We start from the raw sequence: 21,313 nt of genomic DNA, 5'->3' as shown, positions 1-21,313 counted from the left end.
CCATGTGGAGTGCTTGGGAGTGGACAGTGGAAGAGGAAAGTTGTGGGGCAGCGGCTGTGTGTATGGAAGTTCTGCAAGGACAATGATGAGGTGGGGACGGGGGGGTTCTGTAATGTTTTACTGCACATAGGAATGGCAAGTGCGATTCCTGGTGAACGATCCCTTGCATCATACATCACTCTCTCCTGACACCTGCTAAAATGAAAGTAAAGGGGTTTCTCAGTGGCGTGACCCACAAAAACATAGAGATCGTGACAGGGAAACAGCAGCAGGTTCACAGTGACATCCACGGGAAACAGACAGGGGGAAGTGACCCAGCAGACAAGAGGAAACAGGACCCTAAGCCCACAGTGGTGAAGGTGACGCCACCCTGATCTACATCCCAGAATCCCCTACAGGCTCTGTGACTGAGGAAGGAGGACCCTAACCAAGCCTACAGTGGGGAAGGTGATACCACCCTGATCTACATCCAGGAAGCCCCTACAGACTCTGCAACTGAGGAAGCAGGACCCGAAGCCCACAGTGGGGAAGGCAACACCATCCTGATTTACATCCCAGAATCCTCTACAGAATCTATGACTAAGGAAGCAGAACCCTAAGCCCACGGCAGGGAAGGTGACACCACCCTGATCTACATCTCGGAATCCCCTATAGGCTCTGCGACTGGAAGCTCCTGGAAGCTCTGGGAATAGAGGTTGGCTAAAAGGAAGGCCAGTGGCAAGTGTTGAAAGCAGTGAGAGTCCTAGACACCACCCCGCTCAGCACCATGGGGCGACTGCCCATCCCCAGCCCCTGTAAAAGACGGGTGGTTGTTCTCTGGGGAGAGTACAGTAGAGGCTTTCTCCACAGAGGACGTCCGACACAGTTGAGAAGTGGGGAGTGAATAAATACATAGGTGCTAAGCTCTGAGACCTCATCAGTCTTCTTTCTGAACGTGGCCCTAGGATGCTAGCAGGCAGAATTTTACTCCCCACTGTTCTAGGTCATCCTCAAAATGACCTCCTCTCTGCCTCCCTCCCAGCCCTACCTCCTCTAGCAGGTTCTAACGCCCTCCAGCTATGCCATAACTAGGGGAAAGAAGCTCAAAAACCCAAAAGCCTTTGAGACCCCTCCAGCCCAGGCCTCTGCAAGAGGAAGCAGGACCCAGGTGATAAATCCCACCTATGGACTTTAGCTTTAAAACAACTTTTTAGCCACCACCCTTCACTCATAATCCTGAGCCGCTGATGACCAGATATCTGAGGAAGGCCTCTGACGTGAAAGTCAAGGACCCAAACAGGCAAGTGGGGAAAGCACCTTGAAGGAAAAAGGAGAGGACGCTCCAAAAAAGAGAAAGATTAGAGGAAATCGCCCAGAAAGAAGAACAAAAAGGGGAAGGTAAAAAGTAGAAGAGAAAAGAGAGAATAAAGGACCAATCTAGAATGTATAGCAGCAGGATGTGAGAGTTGGAAACAGAAAGGAGAAAGTTATCAATCAAATAATTCAAGGAAAGGTCCCAGAGCTGAAGGGCATGAGTTTCCAGACTGAATGGGTCCTCTGCATCCCTCACACACAGGGAAAAGGACTCACGCCAATGATTATTAATTGTTGTTGGAAATATCAGGATAGTCAAATAAAAGAGTCTACAAGTTTCAAAAAAAAAACACAGGTCATGAAGGAAGACCAGGAAATAGAAAGGCTTTGGACCGCTCGATAACAGCGAAAGCTAAAATGCAGTTAAGCGATGCTTTCCAAATTCTGAAGAAAAATGATAGCCAACCTATAATTCCATCTCAATGCTCAGTCAAAGGCCAGGTTCAGTGGCGTGCACCTGCAATCCCAGCGCTTTGGGAGGCTGAGGCAGGAGAATTAATTGAGCCCAGGAGTTCAAGACCAGCTTAGGCAACATAGTGGAACCTCATCTCTACAAAAAATAAATAAATAAGTAAATTCTCAGTCAAGTATAAGAGGAGAAAAAGACATTTTCAGATATGTAAGTTGTAAAAACATTTACCTCCATGCACCCTTTATCAGAAAGCTACCAGAGGATGTGCTCCACCAAAAGAAGGGGAGTAAATGGAGAGACATGAAATCAGAAAATGCAAGACCCAAGAGAGGGATGAGAAGAATCTGAGATGGTCATGAAAGGACCAGGGTGGTAACATGTACCAGTCTCAGAGGGCAACCCATTCCTGGTTAGAGCATGTTACAAGGCTCTAAGAGAAATTTTGCTAGGTAAATAAAATGTACAGGAAACTCCTCATTTCTAAATGCCTTTGGAGAAGATTTAGAAGATTGGCAAAGGTTTGGTGTCAATTCAGTGAAAAGTACATGGACAACTAAGCAAAAACAATGATTACGTCCAGGAAAAATAAAACTAAACAGAAAGGGAAAGTAACCACAGCTTATTTCATGACTCAGCTCTGAACAGTGCATGTGGTCATAGTAATACAAAACATTGAATACTGATCTCTCCCAAACTATGAAATAACTATATTGGGAGGGCAGGGGGACGAGGAGTGAGGAATAGAACAGGTGTTGGGGAGGGGAAGAGCTGTAGCTCTTCTTAGGGGGAAGTCAACAGCTGAACTATCAAAAGGGGCAATACAAGGTGCTCTATAAAGATATAGAGGCAAATAAGAAAAGAATCAGCCAACAGCTGAAAATGTTGTCTTAGAGAAGGGGAAATGTAGCAACCTTCATAGAGCAACTTAACTCCTGGCGCACATGAATAATTTTGATTTAAAAACTTAAAACAGAGCAGCGGCTCACACCTGTAATTCCAGCACTTTGGGAGGCCAATGCCTGAGGTGGATCACCTGAGGTCAGGAGTTTGAGGCTAGCCTGGCCAATACAGTGAAACTCCAACTCTACTAAAAAAATACAAAAATTAGCTGGGCGTGGTGGCAGGCGCCTGTAATCCCAGCTACCTGGGAGACTGAGGTGGGAAAATTGCTTGAACCTGGGAGGCAGAGGTTCAGTGAGCTGAGACTGCCCCATTGTACTCCAGCCTGGGTGACAAGAGCAAGAAACTTCGTCTCAAAAAAAAAAAATTAAAAAAAAGACCAGGCACAGTGGCTTATACCTGTAATCCTAGCACTTTGGGAGGCCAAGGCGGGCAGATCAGTTAAGGTCAGGCGTTCAAGACCAGCCTAGCCAACATGGTGAAACCCCATCTCTGTTAAAAATACAAAAATTAGCCAGGCATGATGGCAGGCACCTGCAATCTCAGCTACTCGGGAGACTGAGGCAGGAGAATTGCTTGAACCTGGGAGGCAGAGGTTGCAGCGAGCCTAGATGGTGCCACTGCACTTTAGCCTGGGCAACAAAGTGAGACACCATCTCAAATAAATAAATAATAAAAATGTGTAATTAGAATGAAAATTAAGGGAAAATTAAGGCTAGGTATGGTGGCTCATGCCTGTAATCCCAGCACTCTGGGAGGCTGAGGCAGGATTGCTTAAACCCGGGAGTTCAAGACCAGCCAGACAACATGGCAAGGCCCCATCTCTATGCAAAATAAAAAAATTAGCTGGGTGTGGTGGTACACGCCTGTGGTCCCAGCTTCTCAGGAAGATGAGGTGGGAGAATTGCTTCAGCTGGGAGATTGAGGCTGCAGGGAACTGTGTTCACACCACTGCACACTAGCCTGAGCAACAGAGTGCGACCCTGTCTCTAAATAAATAAATATTAAATGTTTAAAAATACACTACCATCCCAACTCCACCTACTTTTAGGATTTCTTGAGAGTCTGAGTAAATAAATATTAGGATTTTTCATTGCTTTCAGCCTTGGAGTGAGTTCTTTGCAAGCTATCTAAGCAGATAGGTACCAGACTGTAAGCAGATCTCAGAAAGTCTCAGAAAACTTTGGGGGATAGATGGAAGCTGAGATGGAGCTGAAACCTTGGGAGCCATCCTGACCGTACCTCCCTACAGCTCTCTGGGCAGGTTTCCAAACCTCTCTGCGCTGTGACAGATGGGATAAAGTGTAGTAGGGGCGGGTCTATGCAAAGACCATCTGCCTGCAGGAAGTCCCAAGCGGGAGGAGGGAAGAGGCCAGGGGTTTGGGGTGGCCCCCGCCAGTGCACAGGCCTCCACCCTGCCTGCTCCAAGACCCTGCCATCTTCCTTCAGGCCCTGTTTCCGGCCATCCGTGCTCAAAAAGTCAGCTCTGGGCCCGGAAACTAGAAACCCTAGTCACGCCATGCCACACTCATCTGTGTTTACAGAAAGCAAGATAATTATTTACAAGAACAGAAACACTGAGCTAATACACTCTTAAATATACCAAATACATCAGACCAGAAGAAAACAGAAACTACCGAGTGGAAAGGGGGCACGGCGTGCTGTCGCTGTGCAGGGCACTCCGGTCAGCAGGCTCCTCTCGCTACCCAGGACGTTCTCTCGCCTTGCTCTCCGAGGATGGGCAGACCCTTCCCAATATCCACAAGCCCGCTCCTTCCACGAGTTAAGAAAACAGAACTTTCTTCCCAGACCACTCAAGCCCCTGAGCCAAGTTATATCAGTACCCAGAGCTCCCTGGGGCCCAGTTCTGGGCAGTGTGAGTCACGAAGCTCCCGTCGTTGCGGCCGCAGAGGACGCAGGCACACCCAGGCCCCCACCTCCCAGCAAGCCTCTCCTTGCTCATTTTGGGAAGCAAGGCTTCTGCTTTGTCCAGAATCGGAAAGACATGGAAGGAATCTTTAGTCCTCACACTAGGTCTCCAAAAGCTGGTGCGAGCCCTAGGGATGAGTCAGTGACAAAGTTCTTGACAACCAGTGACAAACGGAGAACAATAAAGACAAAAAGGGGTGTGTCTGAAAAACAGGCAAGCCTTCTTATATTTTTGTTTTAAAAGTAACATTTCTTTAAAATAAAATGATGGTCACTGACGGTGGATGACATATTTTTTTAATGTCCTTACTTGGCAAAACTGAAAGTTGGCATCTCTAGTCCCACCTCAAAAAAGAATTTTTTTTTAAATAAAAAGTCTGGGACCAGGCTAGGGAGGCTAGTGGAAGGGCGGGGGGCGGGCAGGCAGGCAGGGATGGTTAATGGGTACAAAAAAAATAGAATGAATAAGACCTGCTATTGGATAGCACAACAGGGTATTGTGGTCTATATATATGTTACATATATAGGTATTGTAGTCAATAATAATTGCACATTTGGAAATAACTTGCAGTGTAATTGGATTGTTTATAACTTATAGGATAAATGCTTAAAGAGATGGATGCCCCATTCTCCACGATGCGCTTATTTCACTTTGCACCACAGCATCTTGTGTACCCCATAAATATATACACCTAATATATACCGTAATTTTTTTTTAAGTCTGGGACATACTGTGGTAGATAACACACTACAAAAGAGAGTAAGACCAAGCCCTAGGGCCAGAACCACAGACTCAGAGAGTGAGGAGGGCACCAGAGCATCGGTCCAATCTCCCTTTGAGACCTAAGGATGCTGGAACATGCCTCAGTGACAGAGCGCGCATTCCCTCAGTTCATAGCGCTGGCAGTTAGGGAGTGTTTCCTTGTATTGTGGAGAAACCTACATGTGCTGGAACCTGGACCTATGCCTGGGACCACCTAGAGCAAGGCCTTTCCTCTTCTAAGGACAGCCTTTCACCTGCAGAAAACAGGCTCCACCCCCCACCGCTTCCTGCCCTGACTCTCACAGTTTTGTTTGCTGTGCAGAAGCTCTTTAGTTTAATTACATCTCATTTGTCAACTTTGCTTTTGTTGTGATTGCTTTTGGCAATTTCATCATGAAATCTCTGCCCGTGCCTATGTCCCGAATGGTATTGCCTAGATTTTCTTCTAGGGTTTTTATGGTTTGGGGTTTTACACTTAAGTTTTTAATCCACCTTGAGTTAATTTTTGTATAAGGTATAAGGAAGAGATCCGGTTTCCATTTTCTGCATATGGCTAGCCAGTTCTCCCAGAATCATTTACTAAATAGGGAACTCTTTACGCACTGCTTATTTTTGTCGTGTGTCAAAGATCAGATTGTTGTAGATGTGTGGCCTTATTTCTGGGTTCTTTATTCTGTTGCATTGGTCTATGTGTCTGTTTGTGTTTCAGTATCATGCTGTTTTGGTTACTGTAGCCTTGTAGTATAGTTAGCTGAGATCTAATTGCCTCTTTGCTTCTCCCCACCCCGTTCCTCTTGTGGTGTGATTTGCCCAAGATCACATGGCTAGCAAGTGAATCCAAGCCTAGTTCTTTCACACCTGGCCCGGTGCCTATCCCTAGTTCTCTAGGTGGGGCAATGGCTCAGCGTCTTCAGTTCATAAGATGGTTGTGGCTGTTGGAGGCCAGTTGGAAAAGCAAGAAAGAAACTCAAGTAGAAAGAAAAAGCAACACATACATAGAAACACAATGGGATCCCAATCAACATGTCTATGTCTGTATGAAAGAAAGTCTGGAAGGAAATAAGCCAAAATGGTTGTGGCAGTCATCCCTTGAAGTGAACTAATAGATCATTTTTATCTTATTTTTGTTTTTCTGTGTTTTCTAGTTTTTCTACAATGACTTGGCTCTTATTTGTATAATAGAATAAAATCATGACCATTTAGGAAGATTAAATCAGAAAAGTAAAATTAAAGGCCAAGACCCTGCTTCCCAGGTGCTCTCCAGTGAGCAAGCTCAGGGGGAAGAGGGAGTCTGAGACTCCAGAAAAGGTGGAGCATCCCAGCCCCACCCTGTGCACCCAGCCTACCAGCTGGGAAGAGCAGGCCTCGCCCCACCTGCCCCACCCCAGGTCTTCTCAAGCCTTGCTGTACCCCATGCCTAACCACAACAGGCTCCTCATCCCTGATATGCAAGAGAGGAAGAGGTGGGGAGCATAAAAGGGTGCAGAGGATGATGGCTAACCGCCGCCCCCTGCCCCGGATCTCTCACCCAGCACAAGTTGTTCATATTGGTTTATAGATGGGGGATGTAACATGCGTGGAGTATGATTACCCCTGGCCCAGACACAGCCCTCCTGATCTAAGTCCAGTGCTTACTCCTTTGGGGTTTCAAACAGAGTCCCAGGCCTTGCTGACACTAAGCTATTTCTGGGGGAGGATGTGTTGGGGCCATGGGTCACCAGCATCTTCCATGCCACCCCTCCAGTTTGGCTCCCCATGGGCCCTCTGTGGTGCCTGGAAGACCCAGGCACATGGTCTATGCTCAGCCAAGCCCTGATTAGAACTGGGGGACCCTGCCTGTGTCAGAGTCCAGACTGACTCCCCCAGAGCAAGGACCAGTTCAGACTATTCCATCACATGGCCCCTGGGAAGTTGTTTCCCTCTTGGGACCTCAATTTTCCCATGAGTAAAATCAAGGTGGGGAGCATTTGACAGTGACTAGACTGGGTAGTCGTTAAGTTTCTTTCTAGTCTCAGCATTCAGAGAGTCTGGGGCTGACCAATGACCCTGCCCCCACCCAAGGGAGGCAGAAGCTTCCCATCAGTCCTGCCTCTCTGGCTGGCCCTGGTCCCGGATCCCTTAGTGGATGGTCTGGGTCTGAGGGAAGTCCCAGCTGCATGTGTATGTGTGGTGGAGCATGTGTGCATATGGGGTGTGGCTGTGTGGAGGTAAGGCTGGGAAGGGAAAGGGTGCTAGGAAGACAGGCTCCCCATTTTGTTTCTGGCACAACCATCATAGTCTCTGATTCACTCACCTTTCCGGGGATTCTATTTCTTTCCCCTCCTGAATCCCAGCTTCTTCCAGCTCCCCCACCCAACTACCCACCCCTCACCCTTTCGCATTCATCTTCTCCACTCCAGCCTCTATTTCAAGACCCAGGTTTGTGCATTTTCCTCTGTCTCTGTCTGCCCTACAGATAGGCCTGTCACCTAGGAAAGGCAGTGCAGCTGTGGGTTGAATGACATGTCTGTGCCCTCTCCATGTCCCTCTCTCAAGAGCCAGCCTCCACTGCCCTGGTGTTCCCGGGCCTCTTCCAAGTGGTGCCCACAGCGCTCAGAGCCCAGTTCATTCCAGAGAGAAATGAAGATGGGCTCTCATTGCACAATGACAAACTGAAATCATTATTCTGCCAAGATCCGAATGAAAAATACGGAAGCCTGACGTAGCCATGATTTGTTACCGTGACATTGCCTCTCAATGCAATGCACAAATTTTAATTAAAATCTCAGGAGTGATTTTGGAGTCCTTTATTGTGTGCCTCTGGGCTCTTCCAGGCTGCCCTGGGGGAAGGGCAGGGCCTCTTTATAACACAGACAAAGGCTCAGATAACTGTCCCTAAAGGATTGGGAGGTGGGGGGAACAGGGACAGCTCAGGCCCGCACAGCCCGTGAGGGGCCCGGGTCTTAGTGAGCACATGGTCACTCCCAGCCTCCCCCACCGCTCTACCCATTTTACAGGTGAGGAAACCAAGACCAGGGAAGGTTTGACAAGGACCCACCCATAGCAAGGGTGTGTGTTTGTGGGGCGCGGGAGCATGTTCTGGGTGCGTGGAAGGTAAGATTCAGCCCAGGAAAAGTTGGGGAAGCTGAGAGGGAATAAGCATTCAACCAGCCCTCTGTGTAACAGGAGCCACTAGCTCAGGGACAGTTGGCTAAATTGAGGGTGAGATGAGGAGAGAGGATTGCAAGAGCAGAAATGCAAGCGCCCTGCTTTCTGTTAGCCACTCCTGGAGCTGGAAGAAGTCAGGTTGGGAGGACAGTCTAACCCCGGCTTCTCAGAGAAGATACCTGAGAGAATTCTCAGTCCCTCCAGAAAAGCGTCAGTCCCCTGAGGCTGCCTGAGGAGAAGAGAAGGGCTGAGGGGCTGTGCTGATGGCCAGGGTGGCGCCCTGGCTTCCTCAAGGCCTAACGGTCCTGCAGGGTATTGGTCTAGGATCACTTGCCCTGGTTTGGGGCTTGACAGGCATCAGAGGGAACTGGCTGGTGCGGGGTCGCTGGGGTGAGGATTAACTAAAGAGTGAGCAGACAGCGTCAGGTGGACCGCAAGCTGAAGCCCACCCCAGGACCCACAGGCTGGCCCCGGAGGCTGGGCCAGTAAGAGCCTCCAGCTAGGCACCACCTCCCGTGGTGAGGCCTGGAGCAAGTCTCATGCCCTCTCTGCCCCTGGCCTCACCTGAGAAGTAGTGACAGTTACCACACTGTCCTGCTCCAGGACCAAGGTGAGGATAGAGGGAGGCCAGATGTGGCCAGGAAGCATTTGGAGGCCAGGTCCTCAGGGTCCTCTGCCTGGAGGACCAGAAGCCCCTTGGAGTGAGGTGACCATCCCACAGCCCAGAGTGCTCACCCCACCCCACCCCACCCCTCCCAGCACCCATCAGCCCATCAGCAGGTCCCACTGATGCTGCCTCGCCCCAGCCACCATCCTGGACTCACCCGCAGGGCCGGCAGGGAGCTGACCTGGTCCATAGTGAGTGTTGCCTCCTTGTAGTGCTTCCCGGGAGGACAGAGCTTCAGGAAGGTGTCGTGGATGCTGAGAAGAGAGGCGTGAAGGCCATGTGAGTGAGAGGAAGACCAGCAAGCTCGTCTCCTGCTGCGGGGGGTGGGGGGGTGTCACTCTGGGGAAGGAGACTCGGGCTTGACTGACACAGAGAAGGCTGTAATCAATAATAATAAAACACAGTAACAAATATGTCTTCTAGAAACATCCCTGGACCCTCAGGCGTGCCAGGCACACCATGGGGGATGCAGAAATTAGCCACATGAGAGGAAAGTTAGGCAAATACATCCTGTAGCCAGCTGCACACTCTACAAGGGGTCATCACAGGATGTCAGAGCTGAAGGGCCTCTGTCCAGTCCCTTGGTTACCGATGGGGAAGCCAGCAGGACTGTGGGGAAGCCAGGGTCCCCTCCTCTGGCCATCTGCCCGGTTCCATCCTCAACCCGAGAAAAGAGGTCACTTCATGGGCCTGAGTGAGCTGGGATTAAAACCCAGCTGCCTGCCACCAGCCAACCACCAGCCTTCCTAGGCCACTTGACAGCAAGCTTGGTTCCAGCAGATGTGGACTGGGTGTCTTCCTAATTGTCCCTGTCATTGACGTCTCTGTCTATAAGACCCCATGCCAGTCAAGAGGATTTTGCTTATAAGATACAGGCAGGGGATGACCCCTGAGGCCGTGTGACCCCTGAGAGGAAGAGGGCAGGAAGGAGCGCTGCCCCAGGCCAAGAGAGGATGAGCCCTCATTCCCTGTCCCTCTCACCCTATCCTGCACCCGGGTCCCTGTCCACCAGCAGGCCCTTAGGCAGACAGTGAAGGGAGGACAGTGGTGTCCTGGGACCCAGGAGGCCTGGATGTCAGAACCTGAACTGCTGTGGCAGGGCTGTGTGACCTCGGGCAACTCACCTGACACTTCTGAGCTCTAGTTTCATCATCTGGATAAGGGAGAGAATGATACCACTCTTGGAGGTTGTGGTGTGAAGGAGGCTGAAGGGTGTGTGTGTTTATGTGTAAATGGTGGATGGTGGGGTAACCACAGGCTGGTTAAAAACACTGTCTCTAGAGCCAGCCAGATCTACGTTCAAATCCTGACTCTGCTACTTCATAGTTCTAAGACGTGGAGCAAGGTTCTGAATCTACCTGAGCCTCCTCTTTGCAATGGGGGTAATAAATCTCCCCGCACACGCTAGTGAGGATTAAATGAGGGGAGGTATATGAAACGTCAGGGCAGTGTGTGGTAAGTTAGAGTGTTTGTGTTACCTGGGGCCCCGGAGGGGACATCCAGCCTGCCCCTCTCTCTGTGTTCCTCTCCTATACTCCAGGAGCCCCTGTGCCCTCAGGCTGGGCACAACCCACACCTAGATTGTGACAGTGGGAGCCCCCCACCCTGACCCCAACTTTCTCTCCCCTCTCTTCATAGTCCCCGCCGTACTCCAAAATGACCTCTCCCTCCTTTACACCTTTCCTGTTCCTCTCCTGTCTGCCATCAAACCTCTATTCTCCTTGGAGTGCTAAGAGGCCAGCAATCCCATGAAAGGACTCTGCTGGCAGGAGTGAGTGACTAATAGTCCCCTATTGACATTCCAGGGCTTGTGGTTTGTTGACTCAAGTGAGGCTCTGATTGGTGGAATTAGGGACATGTAACGAAGTGAAGACGGTGCAGCGGCTCACACCACCAGTAATCCGAGCCCTTTGGGAGGCCGAGGTGGGAGAATCGCTTGAGTCGAAGAGTTTAAGACTACCCTGGCAACATAGGGAGACTCCATCTCTACAAAAACTTTGAAAATTAGCCAGGCATGTTGGCACGTATCTATAGTTCTAGCTATTCGGGAGGCTGAAGTAGGAGGATCGCTTGAGTCCAGGAGGTTGAGGCTGCAGCAAACTGTGATTATACTACTGCACTCCAGCCTGGGCAACAGAGCAAGACCCTGTCTCAAAGAACAACAAAAACTAAGTGAAGAATGTGGAGGGTGATTTTATGGGCAGAGACTCAGAGATAGAGCAGGAGGCTCTCCCAGGGCCCTGACGATAGCAGGTGGATGCCTCGCACACCACCACCACTCACTGTTTCACATCTCACTGACTAGAAAAACATCCTTCAGATCCCAGCCGTGGGAGCATGGAGAGAAACTGTGCTGGAATTCTGCGCACCCACTGCGCTCTGTGGCCTGTGAGGCTCATCTCTACCGACAGCGTTCCCACCTCCCTTGCCCTCCGGCTTAAAGGAAGCTCTAGGAGGATTGGAGGCATGAGAGAGGGGTGGGGATTTATCCTCCCCTCCCTCCAGCCCCACACGACTCTGCAATGTCTGTGTTCTGCTATCTCAGGCTAGCAGCCAACTTCTGCAGCTCCAGCTCTCAGCTGGCACCTCACGCCTGGGGCAGTCAGGACTAGCCCCTGGGTGGGTCCCTGGGCCTCCTTCTGAACAGTTCCTTCACTGCAAAGCACCTTCAAAGACCCTGCTAAGTCTGCCACCTGTTTCCCGCCGGGACGCTCACAGATCTATCTGGATCCTATTTCTCTACCTCTAGCTGTGAGATCTGAGGCAAACTGCCAGACCTCTGTGCACATGTAGGCCCAGGTTCAAATCTCGACTCTGTCCTATGGGGAGCCAACCTCTTTCCAGAGGCATTGCGCAGACCTGTGCGAGGGCTGACGGATGGGAGCTGGAGTGCCCTGTGGTATCCATGGAGAACACCATGACTGCTACCTTGGCCACAAGAGGAGCCTGAGCTGTCACTAGGGTCTAGGGACTGCACACATTTGGGAGGGAGAGGAAAGCAGGGTATGGAATGGGTTGGGGAAGAGATTATCGAGGAAGGTATTGGGGTGGGGGTGGGCACCACAGGTCAACAAGGAGGGAGAAAATCTGTCACTGCTGAAGTCTCCAGTGGCCCACAAGGGGCAGGGGGCAGGCCAGGCGCAGTGGCTCATGCCTGTAATCCCAGCATTTTGGGAGGCTGAGGCAGGCAGATCGCTTGAGGTCAGGGATTTGAGACCAGCCTGGCCAACATGGTGAAACCCCATCTCTACCAAAAATATTAAAAATTAGCTGAGCATGGCAGTGCGCTCCTGTAATCCCAGCTACCAGGGAGGCTGAGGCAAGAGAATCACTTGAACCCAGGAGGTGGAGGTTGTGGTGAGCTGAGATCGTGCCACTGCACTCCAGCCTGCCTGAGCGACAGAGCAAGACTCCATCTCAAAAAAAAAAAAAAAGCCGGGGGGAGTCGGGGCAGTGGGAGTGGTCGACGCCAACCAAAAGGAGCATTCTGTCCCTGTCATTATTAGAATTGCTGGCGTGAGGCCCAGCACAAAGACTCATAGCTGTAATCCCAGCACTTTGGAAGGCCTAGGCAGGCAGATCACAAGGTCAGGAATTCAAGACCAGCCTGATCACCATGGTGAAACCCATCCCTACTAAAAAAATACAAAAATTAGCCGGGCATGGTGCTGCATGCCTGTAATCCCAGCTACTTGGGAGACTGAGGCAGAAGAATCACTTGAACCCCTGGAGATGGAGGTTGTGGTGAGCCAAGAGTGAGCCATTGCACTCCAGCCTGGGTGATAGAACGAGACTCTGTCTCAAAAAAAAAAAAAAGAAAAAAAAAAAAGAATTGCTGGTGTGAGGTGATAAAGAGCAGATGAACTTTTACTAAGACCAATTTTCAACAAAAATTAATATTTTGTCATTTTTTAATCTCTAAGGCAATGTGCAAGTGCACTTGGGCTCCCTGCCCCCAACCACGGGCACCACTGGGAGTCCCTACTCTACGCAGGCAGCTCTCGCGGATATTCTTCATTTTTCATGCCAATCTTGCAAGGAAGGGGCCATTGTTTCTTTTACAAGAGACGAAACCGAAAGTCAAGTAGGTAAAATAATCTACCTACGGTCACACAGTGTTAAATGTTAAAGACACAGACACAAAGCTCTTTCCCCAGGAGGCATCAGGGACTGCTGAAGGACAGAGAAGAAACTCCCCCACCCTCGACACCCTCTTCTCATGACAAAGCCTGTGTGCCAGGTACACAAACACATCTTCTCACTGAATCTTCCCAACAATTCCCTGTGGGAGAAGTAGAGGGACCACCATATCTATAGATGGGTAAACTGAGGCTCAGAGAGTTTAAGGGTTGCACCTAAGGTTATACAGCTGGGAAGAGACAAAGTGGAGGGCTGACTCCTAAACCATGATCTTCAGGCTGTGCCACGCACCCCTAAAGGGCCCACCCTTCTTCCAGGTGAGAGACTCAAGTCGCCCCCATGGAGAGTCCTCTGGGGAGGGTGCTGGTGGGGGGCCCTGCCTGGAGTTGGTGCCTTCCTAGGCTGCAGAGTGGGCAGGCTGCCCACAGATGAATCGTGGCTGCATCTCGGCTGCCACAAAATGTTCTCCTCCTCCAAATATGGATCAGCCAGCTCTAAAAGGAACCCTGAATTAATCACTAATGGACTCAAAAGTCAAAGCCATTTGAATAACTCACACGTTCAGCCTGCCAGCAATCCAGCAGCCAGGCCATGGCTCCCTTCCACACTGCCCAGAGAGGTAGGAGGGGCTGTCTGTGGGAGCAGGGGCCCTAAGATGGGGTGGAGGCCACTCTGCCGCCAACTCTCCTTGGGACCTTGGACTCACCAAGTCCCCTCTTGGGCCTCAGTTTCCCTTCTGTAAAATGAGAGTCACAGCATCCCCTCTGGCTCCCACCAATTTAGGAATCCTGTGATTCTAGGTTTTCCTGCCTCTCTCTGACATCCCATTTACCCCCTTGCCTCTGACCCTCTAGTTTAGTGGTTCTCAAGGGGGTCCGATGTAAGAATCACATAGGGAGTTTGTAAAAGAATCTGCCCTCCCCACCCCTTGAGATTCTCATTCAAAGCCAGGATACAGCCCCAGGTGTCCACCGGTTCCACAAGCTTCTCAGTATTTCTACTGCCCCAGCAAGATCAAGAACATGACAACCCCGAATTCCCGCTCCTCAAGTCCCAGCCTGGACTCAGCTTTCTGGCTTCACCCACACTCCATGGGGTCAATAGTCCTTTGCTCTATGGCACTGCATAGTACGTATTTTATAAATGGTCCTTCTTTAGCCTGAAAACGTGGCTTTTAGTTCCCTGATCTGCCACTTCCAATCTGCGTGAGCTTGAGAAAATCACTTCATTTCTTTGAGCTGATTTCCTCATTTGCAAAAAGAGGGATAATAATACCATGATAATCACAGCAGCCACATACTCGGGGCTGACCCATGTGCCAGGCGTCGCTCTAACCATGATAGACTTGATCTTCCAGTTGTCCTAATAACACCTTGTGAAATTAGGTTCTACTTCTCTCAACTATTTTGTAAGGATGGAAACTGAGGCTCAGTGAGGGTAAGAAACTCCCCCATGTTGGCACAGCTACTAAGTGGCAGAGCCGAGCCTCAAACCCAGGCCTTTGGCTTCCAGGAAATAAACCTGTAACCAACCACTCCACCTGCTGGCCTTGAGGTGCCCGTTAATGGCCAGGACAGGGCCATAGAGTCTATAAAGCATTGGAGCCTCCACGGATGCTAGGAAGAATCAGGCCCTGTGGCTGGATCAGCCTGGGCAGAGGCTGAGAGCAAAGCTGCAGGCTCCTAAACAAGACCCCACCCCACCCAAGAGGGTGTCAGGAGCCATCCTAGGTGACGCAGAGTAGTCCAAAGGGCTCAGACTGAGTCAGGCTGTCCTGTGCCTGAGACACAGAGGTCTGAGCTGGAGTCAGGCTGCGCCTTGCCCAGGAAGCCACATGGGCCCTCTTTGGGTCTGCAAGGTCTGAAGTCACAGCCAGAAGGGCCTGGGCCCAGAAGAGGCATATAGGGAAAAGGCTTCTTCTGGGACAAACCAATTTAATCAGAGTCAGAGAGGGCTGCTCCGATGCTGAGGAGGAAAGGGACCTTGCTTTTGCTGAGATCAAAAATATGTGAAAGGAAAGTCCCATAGGCTGAAACTTAGAGTGAACAGACCTCTTACTGGAGGGCCAAACCAAAGCAGCCATGGACGGGGAAGGGGCTGGCTCCAAGACAAGTCTAGCACATGAGGTCTCCCCGACCTGTCCCCAGGAGGTGCCATCTGCAGGTCTGGTGACCAGGCCTTTATGTCCTTATGCAAGCCACAGATAAGAAGGTGGGAAAGTGCTGGACAGAGCAGCCTTTCTGCAAAGCTTACTCCTACCCATAGGTCTCTTGAATACATTTTTAACTGGCTAAGTCCATCCAACTGTACTGCCATCTGGGCCACATTTCTCTATCATACCCATAGGAAAATCACAAGACATTGTCAGAGGCCACAGTGGAAAATCATTCAAAAGTGACTGGGGCTTGGTCTGGCTCAACTTGTCTTTGGCAGCCCAGGATGGCCATTTTCTCCCAGAGTATCACAGGCTTTCTGCTCCCTGAGCCAGACCAGCTGGGCATCCACATCACAGCTGTCCCCTCACTTTACAGACAGTACACTCACACCAACCCTAACATATTCCACTCCCCACGGCCCCACCAAGAAGATAACCTAGTATCTGCTTGTGTGTCTGCTTCCAGGGATATTCTCCTCTGGGTGTTATGTATGAACAGCCCTTTATTTCACAAGAGCAGTAGCAGCCTGTATGTACTAGTCTTGTTTGCCAAAGAAATACAGTTAAATAGATGAAAAATGCAAATCGCACTGTGAGGCTTACAATCAAAGTACTAATACTCTGTACCCCACACCACCTCTCTAACCCTGCTCTCCAGAGGCAGGAGTTTGGCAGCATTTTGCTATTTCACTTGGTTTCTGCTTAATATTTACATGGCACTTCTAAATGCTGTGCTGCCACTGCCTTCTGTTGTTGTTGTTTTCACTATTGACATTATCTTGTGACCTCTTACTAGGAAAAAAGAGGATTTTTTTCTCTATATATACTTCTTTTCTTTTCCCCAAACTCCTAATATAAAGCAATTTTCCTGAATGAATATTCAGTCTTTATAATAATATTAAATATAGTATATGCATTATTCAAACATTGCTCAAGCTGAGTTCCCTAGTGCAACATGATTGTGTTTCCTTTCTTGCAAAGCTTTTTGTTTTTCCCAGAGTTAATAATCACCTTTGGTTTTTTGCTTCAGTGTTTGTATATCTTTATTTCATCCCCAAACTTTCCGCAGAACTATAAAGTACCTCTCAATATGGTATGTAGACAGATTCATTATGTCTTCTTAGAAGCACCACTCCTGGAACCCCTGACTGCTTAATTCTAATCTGGACTGATTGCTTTCCAGGCCAACCATACTGCTGTCATCCTTCAGCTTCCCTTTGCTATCTTCCTTGTAATTCATTTTGCCTCTGGGTTGAAAGTCTTTCTTTCCCTGATCCTGGGTTTTCTTTCTTCTTGGTTTACTCACTAGTTTTAATGAAGAACATCCCCCAAACGCTTTCTAAGAGAAGAGCCATAAGAGATAATTTTTGTTTAATTTGCATGTCAAAAAGTATTGTTATCCTGCCTTCACTCTTGATTAATGGTTTAGCTAGAACTTAATTCTAGATTGAAATTTTTTCCTTAGAATTTTGAATATGTTTAGCCACTGTCTTTCAACATAAGTCCAAAGCTATTCTGATTCCTGATTCTCTGTAGTCTGTTTTTCTCTCTATGGATGCACTTAGGATCTTCCCATCATCTCTGGCGTTCTAAAATGTCATGATTATATGACTTAGTATATGTAGGCGGATGTTTTTTATTCTTTCCTCAAATAACTGGTGGCCCTTAACTTTTGATTTCTACTTATGAGGTGGTTCTAAAATGCTGACCAGAAGCTCACCCTGCTCTTCATCACTCTGGTGGCCCAAGTCAGGGGCCCAAGTCTGGCTCCAGCTCTCCCCAGATGGTTAGCTCCTGCCTTCCACTGGGGCAGGGCAGGGAAGTGGATGGCAAAGTAAGAAAGAAGGAATCACATAAAACCTTCAGTCTGCCTTTCTGTTTTCACCTGCTCCTGCATCCCAGCATTCAGAGGTTCCTGAGACTTTCTGGGTTCTCAATTCCATCACCCAGCCCCTGCAGGCAAAACTCTTTCAGCTTTCTATTCAGCTAAGTCTGTATCATGGGTCTATCTGCTTTGCACTTCAATAATTTTTGTTGACCTCTCTCATCTGCTGTCATCGCTTGTGTCCTCTTTGTCCTTATGGGTTTCTTTCTTTCTTTTTCTCCTCCTCATCCTCCTTCTCCTCCTCCTTTTCCTCCTCCTTCTTCTTTTTAAATTCCTTTAATCTCCTTTTAGTAGAGGAAACAGAGGTCAAAGAAAATGCTCTATTCTCCATGTAACTGGAAGCCCCCTGCACTTTGCTTTCTTTACTTCATAACATATCTTGGAGATGGCTTTATATGGAACAGAAAGCTCCTCCTCCTCCTCTCCAAGGGCAGTCTCCCACAGATGGATGAATCAGTGCTTACTTCACCTATGTCCTCTTTGTGCAAGTTCAATGGCTGGGTCAAGGTGTACGTCTCATTTTGAACTGAGACATTTCAGCACCTCCTGCTTTCATTGGTCTTCTTCCATTCTTCAAAGCTCTTGACAACTGTTCCACATCCTCAGCTCTCCCCAGGTTGTGGTCTCCTGGGTCTGGAGACTCCCCTTGGCTTAAAGCAGCAGAGAGCTCTTCCTGGTATCACCTTCCCATTTGGGAGTTTCTGCACTGCTGCCCCAACCCCACCAGCAGGAGCTACCCAGGGGCAGGCATGGGCCCCTCAGGCTCAGGAATGGGCTGTCAGGAGAAGGGGCAGGCCAGAAAGAGCTTTGAGAACTGCTTGTTGGAGAAGTTTGCACTGAACCATGAACTGTGAGCTGTGAACTGGAGCCTTCCCTGGCAGCATTCACCAGGACCCGCCTTCCCAGCAAAACACAGAGCCAAGCTGTGCTCTTCTCAGGGGAAAGGCACCTTCCACGGGGATGGAAACAGACAGGAAACAGGATCTGGGAGGAGGCCATCTCAGGGCCTGGGTGGGAGGTTCAAAAGGGAAGGGTCCCTAAGCATGGCTCGCTTCCAAGGAAATCTTTCTCTGAAGGCCAATGGAGAACAAATGAAAATGGAGGATCGGTGTTCAAGAGAGAGTCTGAACCCCTCCCATCCTCTTCTCTCTCCCCTCATCCCCCACCCCATGCTCTTTCCTGGCATATAGGAGGAGCCCCAGGGGTGGATCCAAGAATGTCATTTGAAGCCCCTGGGGTGGAAAGAGGGCCAGGCATGGCTATACCCCATTGATGAGAGTATAAACTGGTGCAGCTCCTTTGAAGGACAACATTGTCATACCTATCGAAGTTCTAAAGTGTAGGCAGGGTGTGGTGGTTCACCCATGTAATCCCAACATTTTGGGAGGCTGAAGTGGGTGGATCACTTGAGGTCAGGAGTTCAAAAGCAGCCTGGCCAACATGGTGAAACCCTGTCTCTATAGAAATACAAAAATTGGTCAGATGTGGTGGCAGGTACCTGTAGTCCCAGCTACTCAGGAGGCTGAAGCACAAGCATCACTTAAATCCAAGAGGCGGAGGTTGCAGTGAGCCAAGATTGGACCACTGCACTCCAACCTGGGCGACAGAGTGAGACTCCATCTCAAAAAAACCCCAAAAACTTTTTTTAAAAAGGTACAGAACAGTATGAATGGGATCAATGCAACAGTGTGACTGGGGTAAAAGGAAGGATAAATGTGTCTGCCTATGCATAGAATATTCTTCTGGAAGGCTAGATGCTAAGAAAAGCCGACAGTGAGCAGAGGTGGCCTTGAGGGAAAAGGACTGGGAGGAGAGAATGGAGACATTTACTTTTCACTTAGAACTTTCACACGATTTGGATTTTCTAGCCATGCTCACAGATTTTTCTTTTAGACTTCATTTATTTTTATTCACATGTTACTTTTCAGAAAATTTCAATAGAGGTTATATGGGTAGTAGGATATGGGTCATTTGGAGTTATGTCATATTTTTCTATATTTAAAAAAGTGAGTGAATATTATTTTCAAAAGGTTTCTGTAACTCCCCATGCCCTGGCCATCCCCCATCCCTGTTTGTGCCTGGAGAGTCTTGTGCTTGCGACAGAGTCATTACCCTCCCCCTCCCCGACCCTGAGTGGGAAATGTGGCTTCCACGTGGTAACTGGGGAGGGTTAGTCCAAGCACAGATGATGAGAAGGAACCTTCCTCCACCTTCTCCTGGGAGTGCCTTGGTGAGTCTCTTTATTCATCTAACAGGTTTTGTTGAGTACCTGGCTTGGCCCAAACACGCAAACACACCTCTCACGTTGTTCACTCTCCCCATAGCCTCCCCACCAGAAGGGCATTTGCCCACCTCCACGCTGAATGAGGGTCCTTCCCCACTGGACAGGGGTCCCTATGACAACAGGGAGCAGGGCTGTTCACCATCCCACCCCCAGGGCCTCCATTGGGCCCATCACAAACACTGGAGAGAGGGCAGGGAGGGAGGGAGGAAGGGCTGGGCTTTAGTCATCCAAGTTTACCCAGCCAGTGAACAGCCAAAATGGGCTTCAGACCTAAGCTCCCCAAGTCCTTTCCTTGCTTCATCATTATTCCAAAGAGGTTTTGTCATTACACTTTCTTTCTTGCAAGGAAAGAAAGTTCCATGATCTTATGAAGAAACCCCACCTTGGATCCCAGTAAAGGGTTAGCATCCTACAGCCTGATGTCTCATTCAACTCCAGTGGGGCTCTGGGGATCATGGCCCCTGGGCCCTCCGATTCCTGCCTGCCCTGTCCCAGCCCCATCTCCAGGCATGTGTGGCTCTGAGCAGGGACCACACTCAGGGACCAGAGCGAGGCTGTATTAGGGCAAGAACCCAGCTCAGAGGGAGGAGCCTGGAGAGGGAAAACAGGGTGGGGCCTTTACTCACCACAGAATTTCATTTCTGGTCAGGAAGGTCAGGGCCTGCAACAAATCACAGAGAAGTGATGTGTCCACTCCATTCATCCCTGCTGTGACCCCTGGGGATTGGGATACTTCAGGGGCTGGGGAGGAAATGCTCATTCTTTTGTTACACAGCTGGGGGAACCCCAGGCTAAGGTGGATGCCTGGGGGGCAGCAGGAGAGGAAATGGGGCTCTTTCTTACCCCCCAGTCTCTGATGGCCCTGGGAAGAAGGGCACTGGCACAGACATGGAAAAGAGATCAGAGACAAGATAGAAACTCTGGGCTCTGGAGCAGGAGACAGATGGAGGAAGGTGACCTCAGAGAACCAGTCTGGGCCACATGGATACAGGTTTAGCAAAGACGAAGACTACTACCACCCTGTGGTAAACTCTAGAGCAGGCTTGTCTGACCCATGGCCTGCAGGCCACATGCAGCCCAGGGCAGCTTTGAACGGGGCCCAACACATATTTATAAGCTTTCTTCAAACATTATCAGATTTTTTTCATGGATTTTTTTTTAGCTCATCAGCTAGCCTTAGTGTTAGTGTATTTTATGTGTGGCCCAAGACAATTCTTCTGCTTCCAGTGAGGCCCAGGGAAGCCAAAAGATTGGACACCCCTGCTAGAGCTTCAGGAAAGAATTCTCCCATTCATTCCATCTGCTTCAGAAAGCACCCACCTCTGCCCAGAATCCCTGGCCTCATCTACCTACCTGGTACTCTTCCAGGTCCTCCCAGTGCATCTGGTATCTCAAGCATTGCCCCATGCCAACCCTGCCTTTCTCTCTGCCAGCAGTAGAACCTCAGCCCCAAGCACTCACCAGCTGGGGCACCTTATTGATCTGGTTGCCATGGTGACCTACATTCCACCTTCTGCCCATTCCACCTGAGTCACTGAGTTGGCAAAGAAACCAAATACTTTTCATTCCCAAGGCTAAGAGACATCACTCCCAACACAACAAGCAGAAAGGCAGCCCGACGGCAGGACTGAGAGTCACACTGTCCGCTCAGGAGTCACACTGCCTGGGCTCCAATCCC

General features: G+C 49.6%; 1 protein-coding gene across 3 annotated transcripts in view; it reads right to left on the bottom strand.

The window, feature by feature from the left end:
* CIB4 (calcium and integrin binding family member 4) overlaps positions 1-21,086 on the bottom strand; it is a 64,522-nt gene extending 43,436 nt beyond the window's left edge. For 2 of the 3 annotated variants that reach the window (XM_002757955.6, XM_078349700.1), the window contains exons 1-3: positions 20,989-21,086; positions 20,262-20,296; positions 9,329-9,425 (exon numbers count right to left, since the gene is read on the bottom strand). In XM_002757955.6, coding sequence (XP_002758001.1) covers positions 9,329-9,425; positions 20,262-20,296; positions 20,989-21,042 — 186 coding nt within the window. In that variant the 5' untranslated portion in view covers positions 21,043-21,086. The remainder of the gene's footprint in view (positions 1-9,328; positions 9,426-20,261; positions 20,297-20,988) is intronic. The other variant, XM_078349699.1, reaches the window with a different exon arrangement.
* Between the last annotated feature and the right edge of the window lie 227 nt (positions 21,087-21,313).

This window comes from Callithrix jacchus, chromosome 14 (assembly GCF_049354715.1).
Source record: "Callithrix jacchus isolate 240 chromosome 14, calJac240_pri, whole genome shotgun sequence".
NCBI classification, from domain to species: Eukaryota; Metazoa; Chordata; class Mammalia; order Primates; family Cebidae; genus Callithrix; species Callithrix jacchus.
The sequence above is the reverse complement of the archived record's forward strand: the minus strand, read 5'-3'. Positions and strand labels throughout refer to the sequence as shown.